General features: G+C 44.9%; 1 protein-coding gene across 6 annotated transcripts in view; it reads right to left on the reverse strand.

The window, feature by feature from the left end:
- The window catches only part of LOC134565187 (group XIIA secretory phospholipase A2-like), a 29,503-nt gene extending 19,246 nt beyond the window's left edge, over window positions 1-10,257 (reverse strand). The window contains exons 1-4 of one of the 6 annotated variants that reach the window (XM_063424656.1): window positions 8,762-10,251; window positions 6,375-6,451; window positions 5,353-5,518; window positions 3,753-4,364 (exon numbers count right to left, since the gene is read on the reverse strand). In XM_063424656.1, the coding sequence (XP_063280726.1) occupies window positions 4,354-4,364; window positions 5,353-5,518; window positions 6,375-6,451; window positions 8,762-9,377 (870 nt within the window). In that variant the 5' untranslated portion in view covers window positions 9,378-10,251 and the 3' untranslated portion in view covers window positions 3,753-4,353. Of the gene's footprint in view, window positions 1-3,752; window positions 4,365-5,352; window positions 5,587-6,374; window positions 6,452-8,664 lie in introns of those variants that run through there. The other 5 variants (XM_063424654.1, XM_063424655.1, XM_063424658.1 and 2 more) reach the window with 5 other exon arrangements.
- Between the last annotated feature and the right edge of the window lie 7,145 nt (window positions 10,258-17,402).

The following is a 17,402-nucleotide window of genomic DNA, read 5'->3' on the forward strand; positions in this document are numbered from 1 at the left end:
GATACACACAGCTAAAAGAAGGACGCAACTTGAGTGAGACAATGGGACCACCTTGTCCCTATTTTCGATGTGCACCCCGCTATGGCCATTCTCACTCAGCCCCCAAGAAGCATCTGCCTTCACAACTGCTTCTCACCCTTGCTTCAGCTACCCTTAATGATCAGCAAAATTAACACAATTCTAGAAGCACTATCGGACCTTTCAGCTCTGCTGTTAGCTTGATGGCGACACTTTTTATTTTGGTTTGTAATTCCACTGCTTCGTAGCAATTGTGACTACACTCCTCAGATCCTCCCCAGGACCGAAACTGGGCGGGGTTTCGAGCAGCAGCAGTACGGAGTTCTAACTCCGGGGAATTTACCAGAATTGCCTCATATTTCAATAGCCGGGATTCAGTAAGCCATTTAAAACATACCCTACCGGTTTCTTGGCTCCTGCCCACTCCTGTGTAAGAACTCTATACGCCGTGTGATTGCTAACATCCACGAAAAGCTGGAACTCTCGGTTAATATACTGGGGCAGTTCTCGTCAACTACTCATGCAGATCCGTCTACAAACTATTTCTCACAGACAGGATCAGCTGCAGACCCCTATTTCAGCGTGGCAAGATACAATTCTGCAGCAGTAGCTGAAGTGACTTCTTCACTTCATCAGAGAGCCAATTCAAACAATCAGTGAGCAGTAAGCAAAATTTGTACAAATTAAGAGAAAAACTTAAGACCTCACCCATAATCCTGGGGGAGTATTTTAACAAGACAGAAAAAAACTAAGCACACCAAATAGAAGAAACTATTACAAAGAGCAGAACTTACTCTGTAATAAACCATACATTACTTAAATTCGGAACTTAAAACCTAGAAAAGTTTTCTAAAGCCAGGAGTTACTGTAAACATCAGGCCCCGGTAATCAGACAGCTTTATCTAGTACAATTATCAGAACATTAACACTACTGCTTTTTACTTCAGTCCAAAAAAACTTCACAAACTTAGCTTTTCTTAACAAACAAACTCGAGATAACTTGTGCCTAATTCTCAAAGTAAAGCTCCTGTATTTGCTATCCATTCTTGCGTATTATTAAACTTAAATACACAAGCAAACACCGACCAAACTTAACACCGGTGACAAAATGCTGCCTCTCATACATCACTTACTCTCTACCCCTGAAAACACAGGCACCAGGGCAACCTCAAGGTTCACATCTTCCAAATTGAGGAGTAAGTAAGAAGACATAATATCAAAGGGACAACACAAACCATCTCCTTCTAAGGAGTCAATAATTAAAATTAAGAATCCCGGTTCCCATACAGAATAGGAACTGCAAAGAATAAAGAAAAATCCTGTAACTACCAACACAGAGAATTATACCACTTTCCCAACTTAATACTAGAATCCTGACTCTAATTACCATTCTAACACTATCTCGACAGAAAGATTTAGTTTCCTGCCTCTCAACAGCCACTTTAATTTTGGCTTCACCGGCCACATGCTTCAACCTTTTGAAAGAAAAACTGAAACACACAAAACTCTTGCAGTACACTGTCTGCTAACACAAATGCTATATTCCTGCTCAAGCTAACAATCTGAATTCAAAATGTAGCAATTGTTTTAAACATAGATGAGCTACATCTACCATACTATCAACCTTTTGATCTGCACAAAATCTTCACATGCAGCAGACAGACAACTAAAAGGAAGATATATTTTCAGCTTTTCAAGAACAAACACCTAGGTATTTCCTACGCATAAGTATAGCTCTCATTCTTGGTCTCTTCTCTCAATACTTTTATCTATTTTTGCTTCTTATTTCGCCTTACAGGGCGGTTTTCTGTCCCGGGCAGCCTCGTCTAATCACTTTAAAGCTGCTGCTTTCCTTCGTCTCCCGGCAACCATGGACTGACTCGCCTTGCCGCTTGCGGGAAGGGGCGGGTTTCGTTCCATTCCCACGTTAGTGAAAAGAAGAAAAAAAAGAAAAAAACAACTCCGCCGATCTCGTCCAGGAGAAAAAAAAACTCTTAAAGCAAAATACACAACTCTAGGGAGTCTCTAAAATGTATTCAGCCTGAAGTAAAAGATCTACCACTACCAAGGAAAAGAGTAGGCAAGATTCTTTTTAATCTCTTTTCTATCTTTTTCTCCTTTTGCAGACTCACGTGAATTCTCGCATTTCTAATTTGCACGCTTCCCAACACCACTAGTTATTCTCTAATGCATTCCAATTCACCTTTGGTAATTTCTGTTTTGCTCTACTGTCAAATTTCTTACGGGAATGCTTCTTTTCCCCCATTTTTCTTCTCGGGCCATTCTTGCTCTCACACCAACTGTCTTACCCCGAATCCCTCCCGGGCTCTTCAAGATCTCCTTCGGGGGTCCTGGTTTTAGCCAGGGCTCTAACTGGTATATACCTGTCTGGTTTATTCTTCCACTCTTCGTTTTCTTTACCCTTCTTCTCTTTTTCTCCATATTTTAGCGTCGGTGGCCGAGGTGCGGGGTCAGGACTAGAAACGGGGGCAGGATTCCCTCTCGGGAATCTCCTTGAACGGGAGGGAGGTTTCTGGAGTGGCCGCTGAGCTTGGGGCTCCGCATGGGTCTCGGATGGCAGTGCTAACTCTGCCCCTGAGAAGGCCAGGGAGGAGGAAGTGGTAGGGGTAGGGGCTGGCAGGACGGGGGCCACCGAGCCGTGAGAGAAGTTTATCCCGTAGTCCAGTTCATTCCGTGTTTCCCTTTCCTCAGAACACAGCTTTACTCGTACCTCATACCATAACAGAACATATGCCAATTCCTCAAATTCTCTCCTTTTCTTCTTCGCTACATGTTCTCACAGAGCTTCCCACGCCCATTCGTCAAAAGTACTAAACACAGGCCATATAATTAGGTTCTATCTCTTTTCCTCCCCAAACATTCATACACAAATAAATCATCTGATCTTTAGATGCTCCTCTCCTAATTGGGCATTCTTGCCAACCTTGCAACAACTTTCCTAATGGACTTTTCCGAGGAATTTCAAGAGCAGCCCTCGCTGAGGTTTCCCTTAAGGAATCCTCCCGATCTCTGCTGAGATCTGATCCCATACTCCCCGTGGCACAGAAGTTATGGGATACCAAAAATTAAATCCCGAGTTTCCGAACTCGATGCCGTTAACTTAATGATCTAACGGATGACCGTTCCGTGGATGTTCGGTTAACGGCGGGGCTCTGTAACTGCCACCGAAAAAATTAAGCGACCCCCCTGGTCGCGGTCAAGAAGGCTTACTCGTCCCCGAACTCAAAAAGGGACGTCCTCTTTCCTTCAGGACTTTCTGGTGACCTCCCCCACCCCGTCGGGTAACACTCACACACGAAGCGAAATATCACACGTTCCAATCGCTTCCCCGTCGGTCGGCCGTGTCCCTCGCGGGAGCAGCGGAAACGCGACCTTAAGGTCCGCTCTCGCTTCGTGATAAATCACGTCTCATTCACACACACTCACACGCACATACACGTTCTCAAGCACTTGGTCACCCCTACTCAACCACGCTATACTTACGGTCTTTTTCCTGCGTGGATTCTTCGTGCACTTAGATTTTTACGAGTGAAACAATACCGCGGTTCCAGGGGAAAACCCCTGCTGAGTTCCCGAGCCCCCCCAAGCTAGCTTGTCCTAATGCTTAATACCTTTGCTGTTGTGGGTTCTGGGTTCGTAAAGCCAGTTCGTTCTTCCGGACTTACCCGCTCTGCCAGGCCGCTTTTTACGGCGGGGCGCCCCCCGGTCAGAAGCAGGGATCCGTAGAATATTCAAAACTGGCCCCACGTTGGGCGCCAAAATTGTTATAAACGCCAGGACAAATTTATTGCCAAATTCAATAGTTTGGTTTATTAACATCCAAATCACAAAATTTAGAATCAAATTATAACAATTTCAAACAATAAAAACAAAACAATACGAACCCCACGAATAGCAAACTTACTTGACCGAAGTTCTCCCGGGAAAAGCAGAGTCAAGGGTGACCCCAGGGACACAGGACCTGGCAGCCAGTGTCTCCAGCTGGGTTCACAAATTTGCTCACCTAAAGGCCCAACTTAAATACCCTTAACTTTCCCTTCGGCAATCTTCCTCCCATTGTTTCTTTAATCATCGGCCATTAACTTTATTTACATTAAATCCCGAAAGGGTCCCCAGGCATATTTAAATGCTAATGTCCAGAGTTAGTCCTTGCTTTGAGTAGGTGTGTGATGACCGGTGTGAGTCCTTGCCGGCACGTCTTTGCTGGCACGTAGCGTTTGACCGTTGCAAATCCCGATGAGTTTTTCTGCACGTAGGCAGGGGTAAGTCCTCAGCACCTCGTGTTCTCACCTTCTATTTTTGGAACCCGGAAGATCAGGGAAGTGCTTTACAGAAATTCGTGAAACGTGCAGGTTGAGCAGACACACACATACCTTCATACAATATATATCACAGTTCCCAATCTATAATTATTTATAAAACATGAATTAAATAACCATATTTCTCACATATGCCAAACAAAATGAAAATTCATTGCATATGGAATGTTATCTGTGTTGGAAACATATTGAGTCTTGGAAGATGAAAGAGCTGGTTTACCTGGTCACTCTTTGCATCCCAGTTTATGCAGAGGTTGCCATCTTTAACATCAGCTCAACAGAAATGAACAAATATTCACCAGTTCTGACACTAAAGACTAACATGACGATTTATTTACAGTTAAATAAATTTGAGAAGTTCAAACACAAGGTTGTTCTAAAAACTTAGTGCTCTCAGTGGGAGTATTTACTGTGAAAGTGACATTGTCCAAGTTAAAAAGTGGTTATGTCATGTATCCATCAGATGCAGGCCAACGACCAGAAGGAATATCGTATGGCCTGTTACTAAGAAACCTAACATTTATTCACTAGGGGACAGCATTAACTACTTCCACTATGACAGTATATTATTTTAATACTTTATTTCATAACAGGGAAAGATTCTGTATTTTCCTACAGTTTACCAGCAATCATACATAGAAGTTTAGAAATCACCCAGCAGAACAGTCACATTACAGCTATGTTACAGTAAATGCAAGAATTATACATGCATTTTGATCAAGCTGTATTCCCATATTCATACTCCCAAATGGGCAGCATTATTTTTTCCCCTAAAGTTAAAACTAACCTTAACTCAAAGTTAGTTTTAACTCTGATCATTTTCCTATGCCACGTCACTGCTCTGCTGTACAAGCACCTGAAGCTGCACAGCAGAGGGACAGAACAAAGCATCTTTCAACAGCTTACGAAATGTGGCCTTGCTGCACTGCACAAAGATTCTTTGCCAAGTTAAGCTCAGGTTAAACTTGAAAAAAAAAAGGCTTTTTACACTTACCCTGGACATTCTCTGAGATTCCAAGTGTTTTCTGCACATTTCTGCAAATTTTTGAGAGACAGGTCTGAAACTGCTCATCACAATCTTTTTTTTTATTGCCCCAAGTATCATAGCATCTGTCGTGGTGATTGCAGCACCTTGTCATTGAAGGGATACCAATGTCAAACTGTGAAGAAAACATGCCCACACCTCCATTGGTATTCCAGCATAAGAAAAATATAGCCTATGGACAGACTGTAAAAGAAATTAAAAACAAATGTGATGGGTTGAGATAAAGACAGTTTCATAGATGAATAAAAGAAGAGAAAAATGTCCCAAAACAACCAGTGCAAAAAGCACTCGCCACATTTCAAAGCAGAGGGGATGCCAAGCTGGTCTCTGAGCAACAGCCACCTGGAAGTCATACACAGCTCTACCACCACCCTCTCCCCACCTTCTCCCACTGCTCCAGTTTTTATTGCTGAGCACCACTATGTAGTGTGGAATAGCCGTCTGTTCAGTGTGGGTCTGCTGCCCCAGCTGTGTCCCCACCCACCCTCTTGCCCAGCCCCAGCCTACACTCTGGGGTGGTGGATGGGCAGAGTGGGGGAAAAAGAGAAAGTTCCAAAACTGGAGGACAACAAGCTAACTCCTATTTTCTTTCTAGCAATAAGGAAAAAGGGTTAGTGTCAGTATGGACAGCAAGAGTCATAACCAAACCCTCCCTTCTTGCATGGCTACAGCTGCAGTTATTCAATGCTTTCAAAAATAGGCAAACAAAATACTAAAGCAAACACTCAAAACCCAAGAAATTTATCATCATTACATTTTATGCTTGTAATCTTTGAAAATGTTTATGCTTGGTTCGTTTACAATACTAACACTTCCCATATGTTGTTACCAGAGCACGTGTTAGGAGCTGATAAGAATAGGGAGCTTGTCTATGGATGCTGTCTCAGAAGGGGGAATGGAAAAAATCATCTATATTGAGGGAAGCTGACGTATGAAAGACACACAAAGAAGCCCAAAATGGAAATACTTACCTGAACTCCAAATAGAGGGGATCCACAGCCATTTGGTGGTGATGGTTTATATCCATAGCGAGGAACAGGCCTTGATCCTGAAAAAGGTAATTTGTCATGTCTCAAATAGATTTTCTTGCACAGGATTTTAGTAGTTTTAAAACTTTTTTTTTTTCCACAGAATTTTAGTAGTTTTAAAACTCACCACAGACATTTGTTTGGCTCAAGACAATATCAGTTGTATTTTTAACTTAAACATATATTCAGGCACCTGCATATCAACAATTCTTTCCAGATTGCAACTTATGGGTATTGAGCAATTTTTTTTAGAAATGGGGACAAGACACCTGAGCAAGTGTTAATGTTTGCTTCCTAAGTTAAAAAAATACTAATTTTGATGTGTTGGTTAAGTATGCAATATATAGGAGTATATTAACAGAGTACTTTAGTGTAAGTTCATTAATACTTCTATGCTTTATATGCAATCAACAGTAGTTCTCTGAACCTTGCACACGGTGGATGGAGATAAAGTCCCTGTGGTACACATGAAAGGTATTTTAAGAAAGACTGTTTGGATTAATCCCACCTCAGGCAAAGGCAAGCCCATCCATGGGATTGTTTTTGCTCAAGGACCTGGTTATAATTGGTGGGTAATGCAGAAAGATGGAGAAACCTGTTGTGTGACACAGGGAAACCTAATCTTAAGTGAGAATTGTGTATAAGGTTTCATTGTGTATGTATATATATATAAAATAGTTTATTGATTTGGATATGATACAGATGATAATAGAATAAAGGGTGGAGATTGTCTTGGGTTGAAAAATGTAACCAAAAATGTGTATTCTATTTTCATCTGTTGAAGTCGGTTGGGAGATATTGTTCTTTATCTCTTGTAACTCTAGGGGGGGAAGAGGGTGGATGCCTTCTGTTAACGGGACAACTGATAACACCAGACAAGGCTAAAACCAGCAATCCCAAACACCAAGATAGCTGGTTTTCTACTGAATTCTCGGAGGAAGACCGGACCCGTCTTGCCAGCACTGGACCCTTTTTTTCCTACAGGATCATCTCTACTTCACAGAACATCTGTTACTCCAGGAAGACTTATTTGGACTGCTTCCAACACCCTGACAACAGGGTGTCAGGTCGTATCTCTGACTCTGTCAGGGTTTTCTAGGACTTTTGTTTGTTTGCTTGTTTGGGTTTTTTTTTGTACTACTGCATTTGTATTTTTAATATTCCTAGTAAACAACTGTTATTCCTATCCCCATATTTTTGCCTGAAAGCTCCTAATTTCAAAATTGTAATAATTTGGAGGGAGGGGGTTTTTACATTCTCCATTCCAAGGGAAACTCCAGTTTTCCCTGACAGATACCTGTCTTTCCAAACCAAGACAGTGTAAATGTCACAGTGTCCTGGCCACTCTTGTGAAGCCAGCCAGGGTGTCACCACCAGACACATTTCCTGACTTAACAAATAATCTGACACAGTAAACTGGGGTGATGCGATTCCACCACAACAGGCTGTGTGAGCCTCCCATTTTGGGGTGCTCTTGAAGTGCCAGTGAAAAGCCTGGAAAGAAATCTCTTTTCTGGAGCATTGCCTGCCTGACACCTGGGATAGGCACACCTGGGATGGGCATGGCACAGGATGTGATCACAGAATGGGTCAGCCTGGAAGGCACCACAGTGAGTCATCTGGTCCAAATGCCCTGCTCAAGCAGGGTCATCCTAATAATAATAGTCTAATATTATAATAATAATGATAATAATAACCATCATCATCTACCAGGTCATGCCAACCTGAGCTGCCTCGATTATTGTTCAGCTAAACCAGGCAGCTGAAAAGCAGGGAAGAAAGAAGCACAGATGTCCTCTGCTGGTAGCAGAAGGATTTACAAATAGCAGGATGCATTCCTTCCACTGGCAAACGCGGCTGCCATTAAAACCTGTTATTCAGGAGTGACTTCGAACCAACATATTCCATAGCTCAGATTTAAGTTTTTCTGTCCCAAACCGAAATGGTAACGGGTGCTCGTAAATAACCAGCCTGGAAGGAGCAATTCTTCCCACTCCAGGGTTTTTCCCTGTACACCTCAGCTACGTATTTGACAGTAATAAGCCTTTCTTTAAGGCAAACGTCTTGGAGACGTTTAAAAGGAGCTATTTAAAAGTCGCGTTAAGAGAACCGCTTATGTGTATACATGCTCCGTACACGTTATACATGTATTTAAACACACATACACGTGCAAGAGCCTGCTTGCCGAAGTTCATACACGCATTTATAGGTATGTACGTCGGTACGAACTCGCCTGCGAGGTCTGTCCCAGGAGCGGCGCTGGGCCGCGGCGGGAGCGCAGCCCTGGCCGCCCTGCTCGGGACAAGGGTCGCGTCGCCAGCCCCGCTCACCATCGCTGCACTTGTACTGGCAGAGTCTGTCCTCGCCGCCCATCAGGTCGAGGGCCGCGTTCAGGTACATGACGATCTTGTGCACGCTACTGCGGATTGTCTTCAGCGTCATCGGCCAGTCCGGGGTCTGCGGCGCCTCCCGGCCCCGCGCCGGCCGCCAGGCACAAGCCGCGACCCCCAGCAGCAGCAGCGGGGGCAGCAGCGACAGCCGGGCCGGGGCCATGCCGAGCCCGCTAAGCCTCAGCTTTCGCCGCAGCTCGCCCGGTCCGGCCCGTTGCCACCACCGCCGCCATGGTCCCTGCGGCCCCACCCATACGCCCGCCCACGGGGCGGGGAGGCCCCTGCCGCTAGCCCCATGGCAGCGCCGCGTAGCGCGCCGTGTAGCCCGTGTTCTGTCCCTTCTGCCGTGTCCCCTGTGCCGTGTCCCCTCTGCAGTGTCCCTTCTGCCGTGCGCGACCTTCCGAACCTGGGCAGCGACAAGCGGGTACCTGCCCTGGTACCTCAGCACCTCGGCGCTGGCTGAGCAGGGCCCCCGGAGGTCCCGAATTTTGTGATGATGATGATGGGTGGGAAGGAAACTGACCCAGTCATGTTTGCACTTGTGAGTGGTTCTCATGACGTCGTCAAAAGTGCAGGGCGAGGTTGTAAAGCGGAGCCAAATTAAAGTGTATCTGTTACATGGTAAAAGTCCACTCTTGATTTGTTCAAAAGAAAAATCAGACCAAAATGAATTTGCTCACTAAGCACCTTGTTTGGTTCTCAGAATTTTAAAAAAAATTTATAACTAAATGCTAGATGCTTCACAGATGAACTGAATTAGAACCATGTGAAAATTGTTTTAATTTTTGTAATGAAAACTCTGATTGACGTTTTGTGGAACCCCTCAGCAAATAGTACTATTTGGCTTCAGGGTGATAGTGGAGGGTTAAAAAAAAAAAAAAAAAATTCTGCATGGCAGGGGGCTAACTGCGAGTGGTGGGGTGCTAGAAGACGCACGGCCTGAAACCTGACGCAGCCTGGCCTTGGAACAAACATCAGCTTACTGCAACCAGTATCGTACTATTGTTTTAACCAAATCAAGTGTGACTCCAGCCCGGGAGATAATTGGGAAGAATTGTCTTAACCAAATCAAGTATAACTCAGGGTAAAGCAAAGGTATGATTTAAGATAGTAACTAAGAAATAGGAGAGCCAGTAGCTAGGGGTGGATGTTAGCTAACGTATGTGTAACTTGAAGCTATAAAATCACAAAGCAACTTTGTATCCTCGGGCACAAGATTTGGGCGTCCCACCGCCTCTGTGTCCCACGCGCTCTAATAAAGAACCACATATGATCGCCTTTGTGTGGTTATGTTTTCCTACGCTAACATTTTGGTGACCCAGGATGGGACCTTGTGGGTACAGCTAGGACCCCGCGACCCGATCACACTCCAGCCGGCACCGGGTAATTTCTCGGGGAGCCCATCGGTGCCTCAACCCTTGCCACTCACAACGATCCCTGGTGAGAGGTAAGGTTCTTTATGTTCTGGTCTGGTCTGGGTGCCTGCCAAATAAGACGCAGCGAAAGCTATGCTTGGTTGGGCTAAGGAATTCCTGGTTTTGTCTAGGCAGCCGTCCGTCAGACATCGCGAAAGCATTGCAGGATCGGCATCACTGTTTTTTAATGTATCTGTAGTATAGAGAAACGAAAAGAGTTAAAAAGGGTGGGTGGCAATGCCCCCAGCCCAAGAACTTCTCCTTTGGGTTGCTTATTGGCACATTGGAAAGAAGAGAATTTTAGTTAAGAATTACAGAAGGATAAAACTGATTGATTATTTTAATGTACAGTGGTCGAACTACCTGCAGGACAAACCGCTTTTGTTAATAGAGTGCAGTCTGAAAGCAGTGACGCTTGAAAATAATAAGTGCCTGGCTTGCGTCCAAGATAAAACATTGTATGCAACATGCGTTTTTAAGTGCAGCTTTGGGAGGAAGAGGAGATGGACTGGACCCAGATTTGTTAGCGGCACCTACGGCCCCTGCATCCACCACGGCCCCCTTGACACTGAATTCTACCCCACTCACCCTGACCCCACCTGATTCCCAATATATTTCTCCCCCACCTTTGTTTGCTGAAGGAAATTATCCTCCTTTGCTTGTGCCTACTCCTCCTCCGCCTGTTCAGGGAAACCCCCCTTCTCCACATATACCTGCTCAGAACTATCCAGCCCCCCCGCCAACGCCTGCTCAAAGATTTTTTCCTCCTCCAACACTGGCTCAACGGTACCCTCCCCTCCCACCTACAACTCCTTTGCCAGCTCCTGTTCCCTCTGCCCTCCCGTACCCTCCTCTGCTAGATTCACCTGTTGCTTCTGTCCCGGGTAACAATCAAGAAACAAAAGCAAAGTCTTTTTGCAGTTTTACAAAGGCGGGGGGAAGATGTGGTAGAACCAGTCGGGGCAGTAATAGAGGTGGTTTTGGCAGAGGTCCTGGTCGTAGAGGGCTAGGAATAAATCAATGTTTTGTAAAATAGAGGGACATTGGAAAAAAAGAGTATCTGAGCCGATTTGGCCAGAATGGTCAGCCTCAGTTAGAACAGCATGTTTAGCCAGAGTAGTGACCCCCAGATGGATGGTGTAGCCAGGGTCATGGTTTTACATGAGAGAGAGCCAGGATTGAGAGAGCCCATGGTGACTTTGCATTTAGAAGGGAAAGACGTAGATTTTCTCATTGACAGAGGGGCAACACATTCTGTATTAAATTATCTCAGGGGACAAGTTGGGAACAAGTCAGCAGAAGTCATCGGAGCCACAGGGAAGGAGGAAATACGGCCATTCCTGCAACCCCTAGATTTGAGCTTTGAAGATAAGATCTTAACCCATGAATTCTTATACATGCCCGATTTTCCAACTCCACTCTTAGGGCGCGATCTACTGGCAGCACTGGAGGCAGTAATTACTTTTGAGAATGGTGAACTTGTAATGAGAATACCTGAGTCTAACACAGGAAAGATTTTGATGATAAAAGAAAAACCAATTCCTAATATTCCTAAGGAAGTAGAGGATGCAGTAATTCCCTGTGTGGGAAACAGATGTACCTGGAAAATCTAAACTAGCACAACCGGTACATGTAGAGTTAAAAGAAGGAGCAAAGGCTTTATGAATCAAACAGTACCCTATAAAAACAGAAGCACGACAGGGAATAGCAAAGACCATTGATAAATTCTTAAAATATCGAATTCTAGAGGAATGTGAATCAGAATAAAATACCCCAATATTCCCAGTAAAGAAACCCAATGGTGAGTATAGACTCATACAGGATTTAAGAGGCATAAATGAAATAACCAAAGACATTCATTCAGTGGTTGTGATGCCTTGACAGGCTGAAACAGAGGCTAGACAGAGTGAAAGGAACAAAGTGAGTATTTATTCAACACTATGCCCTGGTGTCTCCAGAGCCACAGAAGTGGCCTAGCCCGGATGTTTCCAAGATGGAGACAAAAGGGGCTTGTCTCGAGATCTTACCCCTTTTACAAGTTTCCATTCATTTGCATATAACAACCCACTGTCCAATCAACAACCCCAAATCACAGAACACCATCCTCCCTGCTTGCCCTTCTCTTCCACGTTGTTTATGCTGGGGCCTGGAGTTTGGAGACAATGTCCTTGAATTCCCCGCCAGGACAAGACTGCCCTACCCCCATCACCCCGTGAAGAGATCCCAGCACCACTCAATGCTACCAAACAAAACAGAAAAACCCAGCCCTAAGGCATCAGTTTCCCCCCTTTTAGAGGCTTGACAAGGCCTCTACCTTGTCGAGTCTCTACCTAAATGGCAACAAGTATTTAGTGAAAAATAACATAGCTAACAGTAATGAGTATCTAACAAAAATGTCTTACACAGCCAGAAATGTAAAGAAAACAGTAATTAAACATAGAAAAGAAATAATTTACAACGTATTATCATTTGCATCAGTCTTTGTTGTCACAATTGTCTCAGGGGCAGAAGCCTTCTTGATTCTGGAGTAGTGGATCCATGGTCCTTTGCTAGCAACTTTTACTGCGGTGAAGGTGGTCAGCAGGACTTGAAATGGTCCTTTCCATTTGGCTTGTAAAGGATCACTGTCCCACCACTTAACATAGACCCAGTCTCCAGGCTGCAAAGGATGTATAGGTGTATCCAATCCTAAAGGCCTAGATAACACGATGTAGGTTTGAAGCTTCTGCAAAGTAGAACTTAGAGCCATTAAATATCTTTGTAAATCAAGTTTCCCTTTCATATGAATCTCACCTGGGATATGTGGGATCTAATAGGGTCTCCCATACAATATTTCATAGGGACTGATGTTATCCCTTTGCCTAGGTTGGATGCTGTCTTGGTTTGAAAGACAGATATCTGCTAGGAAGGGGGCAGGACCTCTCTAGAGGTGGAGCAAATCCCCTCCCTCCAAACTATTCTAATTTAAAAAAAATTAACGGAGCTTTCAGACAGAGGTATGGGGATAGGAATAACAGTTCCTTACTAGTATATATGACAAAACAACAAACAAACAACAACTACAGCATCAATAATAAACAGAACCAAGAACCTTGAGGGCTTTTCACAGAAAGCCTGAGACAGTTTGATCTCGATGCTCCTGCGGGACTCCGAGAGGCCGAGCTGGAAGGGAGGAAAGTCCCAGGCCGGTGGATGAGATGAGGAGCTCTGTGCTGGCAGCTGAAGTGGCAGGGGTGTCCCGGCAGGGCTGGGCAGTGCAGGGCTACAGAGTAGCAGGGGAACCTCAAAGCTCTGAAGAAGCAGTGGCGATGGGGGGAGGGCTGGAGAAAGCGAGCTCAGGATTCCCGGCTACAGGAGCAGAGGACTGTAGATTTCCCAGGACGAGACAGAGGCAGAGTGGGGACCGCGAACTCTTGCTGTAGCGGGGGGCAGCCTGACCGTGTTCTTTGGCGCTGAGAGCAAGAGTGAGTTCCCCTCCCCCAGATCTGTCTTTTTGCTTTTCCCAAAGCTCATCATCTCTCCCCTCTGAGGGACACTCCCAGGGACTCAAAAACAATAGGTGTAGCCTTGTGCTGCCATGTCCGTCAAGTACTCCTTTTTGTTCTGACTAAGTAGTCATCAAGGCTTCTTGGAAACTTATGGGAAAAAATTCTGTGAGAAGAAAAAAACAAATCTAACCCCTAACAGATGCGAATTCTTAGTAAGGCTATATGCAGCGCTTGGACCCACGTCATAGATGTCTCTTGACAAATTTTACTAATTTGTGTCCTAAGAGTCCCATTCATGAGTTCAACTTTACCACTCGCTTGGGGTCTATATGATGTGTGCAAGTCCCAAGTAATTCCCAAGATTTGGCTGATCTCTTTAATCACTATTGCAACGAAGTGTGGTCCCCTATCTTATGACATTCCCAAGGGAACCCCAACCCTCAGAATTATATGGTTAAGCAAGACTTTTGTTACTTCCTTAGCTGTGTTGGTGCGACAGGGTGTCACGAGCCAAAAGATGGTCGTGATGGTTCGTTTTGATTTCAGAGTGCAAAAAGAGGCAGTGATAACTTGATGTTGGAGTCCATGTTTCCATGGATCCTCCACAGAGAGTGAGAAGTACAGAGATTGAACTAAAACCTTTAGAAAAATTAGAATATATAAAAGCTTTAGATACATAAAGTAGAAATCTAACCCTTAGCCTTAAGTCTTACATGCCCTAAGTCCTAGTTCAGTGTAGAAGGACACAGCTTCAGGCTTAGTGATAGAGTACAGACATAACAAAAATAGAGTAGGGTACTGTTTATAATTTTTAGTATGAGTTGTATGTACAACAAGGTAGAACCTTATGCTAGTAAGATAGAGTTTTACGTTAATAGATATGCTATGTGCGTAGGTTTTGACGCTGATTTTCGTAGTTTTACGAACTTTAGAATTGTATCTAGATTGGCTAGTGTGTAGATAAAAAATATGAATATGCATTTTGCAATTTGGGATAAAAAGCCTCTGTGTCAGTCGGTCAGGGGATTGGAGGGATTGGAGGTATCGATTGATTGATCAATTTGATCCATCAATCCCACCTCCATTTTCTGCAACCTGAGGAACGATCCTTGACAGGGAGCCGAGACGGGATTTTAAGGTATTATACATCGCGGTCCCCGCTCCAAGGGACCTGGGCCCCGGGGTTCCCCCTTTTCCCCTGCAGCACTTGCCACCGGAGCGCTGGTCAAGACAGCCGGGGACTCTGCGTGGGGAGGGACCCCGGGGCCCCCACTGCCCTCGCGATCCCCCGGACAGGAACCCTGCGCGCCTCGGGCCCTCCAACTGCCCTCGCGATCCCCGCGGACGGGAGATTTGTGCGGTTCGGGATTTCCCATTGTACCCGCGTCCCTGCGGTCGAGGGCTCTGAGTGGGTTCGGAATTTCGGGGTCCCTTTTGTTGCCATGATCCCTGCGGCTGAGATCCCTGTCTGAAAATTGTGGTCGATTCCTCTCTGCTAGTGTGATCCCAGCGGTTGAAAACGGTGACAGTAATAAGAGGTTGCTTTCCCCTGAGGCTGTAAATGATATGCTTTGCTTATAGTCTTACTAGTTTTGCTTGTTAGGAATTCTATGCTTTTTTTGATGTTTCATTAGAGTTGTGTGTGCTAAGATTTCTATGCTTTGGTTATTGTCTTGTTTAGACTTGTTTGCCTAGGTTTATAATTGATTGTATTGTAAGACCGCTCTTAGAACTCTTATGCCTTCAGATATGTGCTTTTGTATAAATAAATTACTCTATTTAGATACTAAAATGCTGTAAGACCTTTAGAGACTTTATACCCGTACAACGACCTAGGCAACTTAGTTCAAGTAAAATCAATTGTATCTTTATTGATACACACAATTATGTGATAGAAAAGAAGGGAAAGAGAGAGAGAGAGAGAAGAGGAAAGAAAGGGTATAGCTACCGACTGAACAGACGTGAGTCCTCGTGACGCTGGTACCAATAGACCACCTTCGCAGTCCTTGTGGCACGCATCAATAGATCCGTCGTCCGCCGGGGAGGGCCTCAGAAGCCTGCTCTTTTGGTGGGGTTGTTATAGTTCTTTTCGAAGCGAGAGGCAAGGTGCCAAGGAAGAGGGGTAGGTCTCGTGGGCATCGCAGGTGTTCTCTCACAATAGAGGGAGCGGTGCAGCTCAGGCCTCACCAAGTACGGTCAGTACAGGAACAACTCTTCGCAAACATGGCCAGAAACCGTAACCGTCCCCCATTGTTTCATGCATGGGTCCCTGAGGAGGGCGTCTTGGTCCAGTGACAGCAGCTGCAGGGAGAAACTTGGATCTCTCCTGTGCTGTGGCCCAGGGTCCATGGGGGTCTCAGCCTCTGACAGTCATGAGGCAGATGAGGGATTTTTGGACCGACTCTTACACAGGGGTAAGCTTCCGGCCACCCACTGAAAGTGTCCACTAGTACCAGCAAGTATCGGTATCCCTCTTTACGTGGTAACTCCGCAAAATCTATTTGCCAGTAATCCCCAGGAAGATCCCCTGCCTTTGTTACTCCTAACACTACTCTTTTCCTCGTGTCAGGATTGTTTTTACAACAAATTTCATATTTACTCACTACTGATTGTGCAATGTCAGCCATTCCCATCCCTATCACTACCTTTTTAAAATGTTTTAGAAGATTCTCAACTCCAAAATGTGTGTTTTCATGTTCTCTCTGGGCTAGTTCCCGAAGGATCAAGGATGATACTACAACCTGATTTGCTGGTGTAACAGCCCATCCACTTTCTGTGATCTTAGCCTTAAGGAACTTAATTAGTTTATGATCAGCTTGATCATATTTTGGGGTAAACTCAGACAAATCAATCTCCTTTTGTGGAATTACTGCTAGGATACCTTTCTCTGCAATTCCTCTTGCCACTTTATCAGCAAAGCGATTTCCCAATTCTGGAGCAGTTTTCCCTTTTTGGTGACCTTTACAGTGCATAATAGCTACTCCTGTGGGTTTTTTAATGCTCTCTAAAAGAGCAAGTATTTGTTCAGCATGTTTAACTGGATCGCCTTGAGTGTTCAGGAGTCCTCTCTCCTTCCAGATGGCTCCATGGGCATGGACAACACTGAACCCTTACCTAGAGTCAGTCCATATATTTACCTTCATTCCTTCACTCAGGTCTAAGGCCCTTGTCAGCGTAATCAATTCAGCTTTCTGCGATGACACATCTGCTGGCAGGGCCTTGGCCTCAATCACCTTGTCCTGTGTGGTCACAGCATAGCCAGTCATTCTTTTACCATTTTTCACAAAGCTACTCCCATCTGTGAAGAGTTCCCAATCTGGATCTTCTAGGGGCCTGTCCTTCAGATCTGGTCGACTAGAATGGACTTCTTCAATTGTTTGTAAGCAGTCATGTTCAGGCATACCGTCAATTAAAGTGGGAGACAAAAACATAGCCAGGTTAACGACAGAAGTGGTTTTCAAGGTAACGTCATCCTGCTCTAGCAGCAGTGCTTGATACTCAAGCATCCAGCTACCAGATAACCAATGTACCCCCTTTTGTTCAAGTACAGCTTCTACAGCATGGGGTACATACACCACAATGTGTTGCCCAAGGGTGAGCTTTCGGGCTTCTTGAATCAGGATGACAGTGGCTGCCACAGCCTTCAGGCACCCTGGCCAGCCTTGGGCAACATGGTCT

This window comes from Prinia subflava, assembly GCF_021018805.1.
Source record: "Prinia subflava isolate CZ2003 ecotype Zambia chromosome W unlocalized genomic scaffold, Cam_Psub_1.2 scaffold_37_NEW, whole genome shotgun sequence".
Lineage (NCBI taxonomy): Eukaryota > Metazoa > Chordata > Aves > Passeriformes > Cisticolidae > Prinia > Prinia subflava.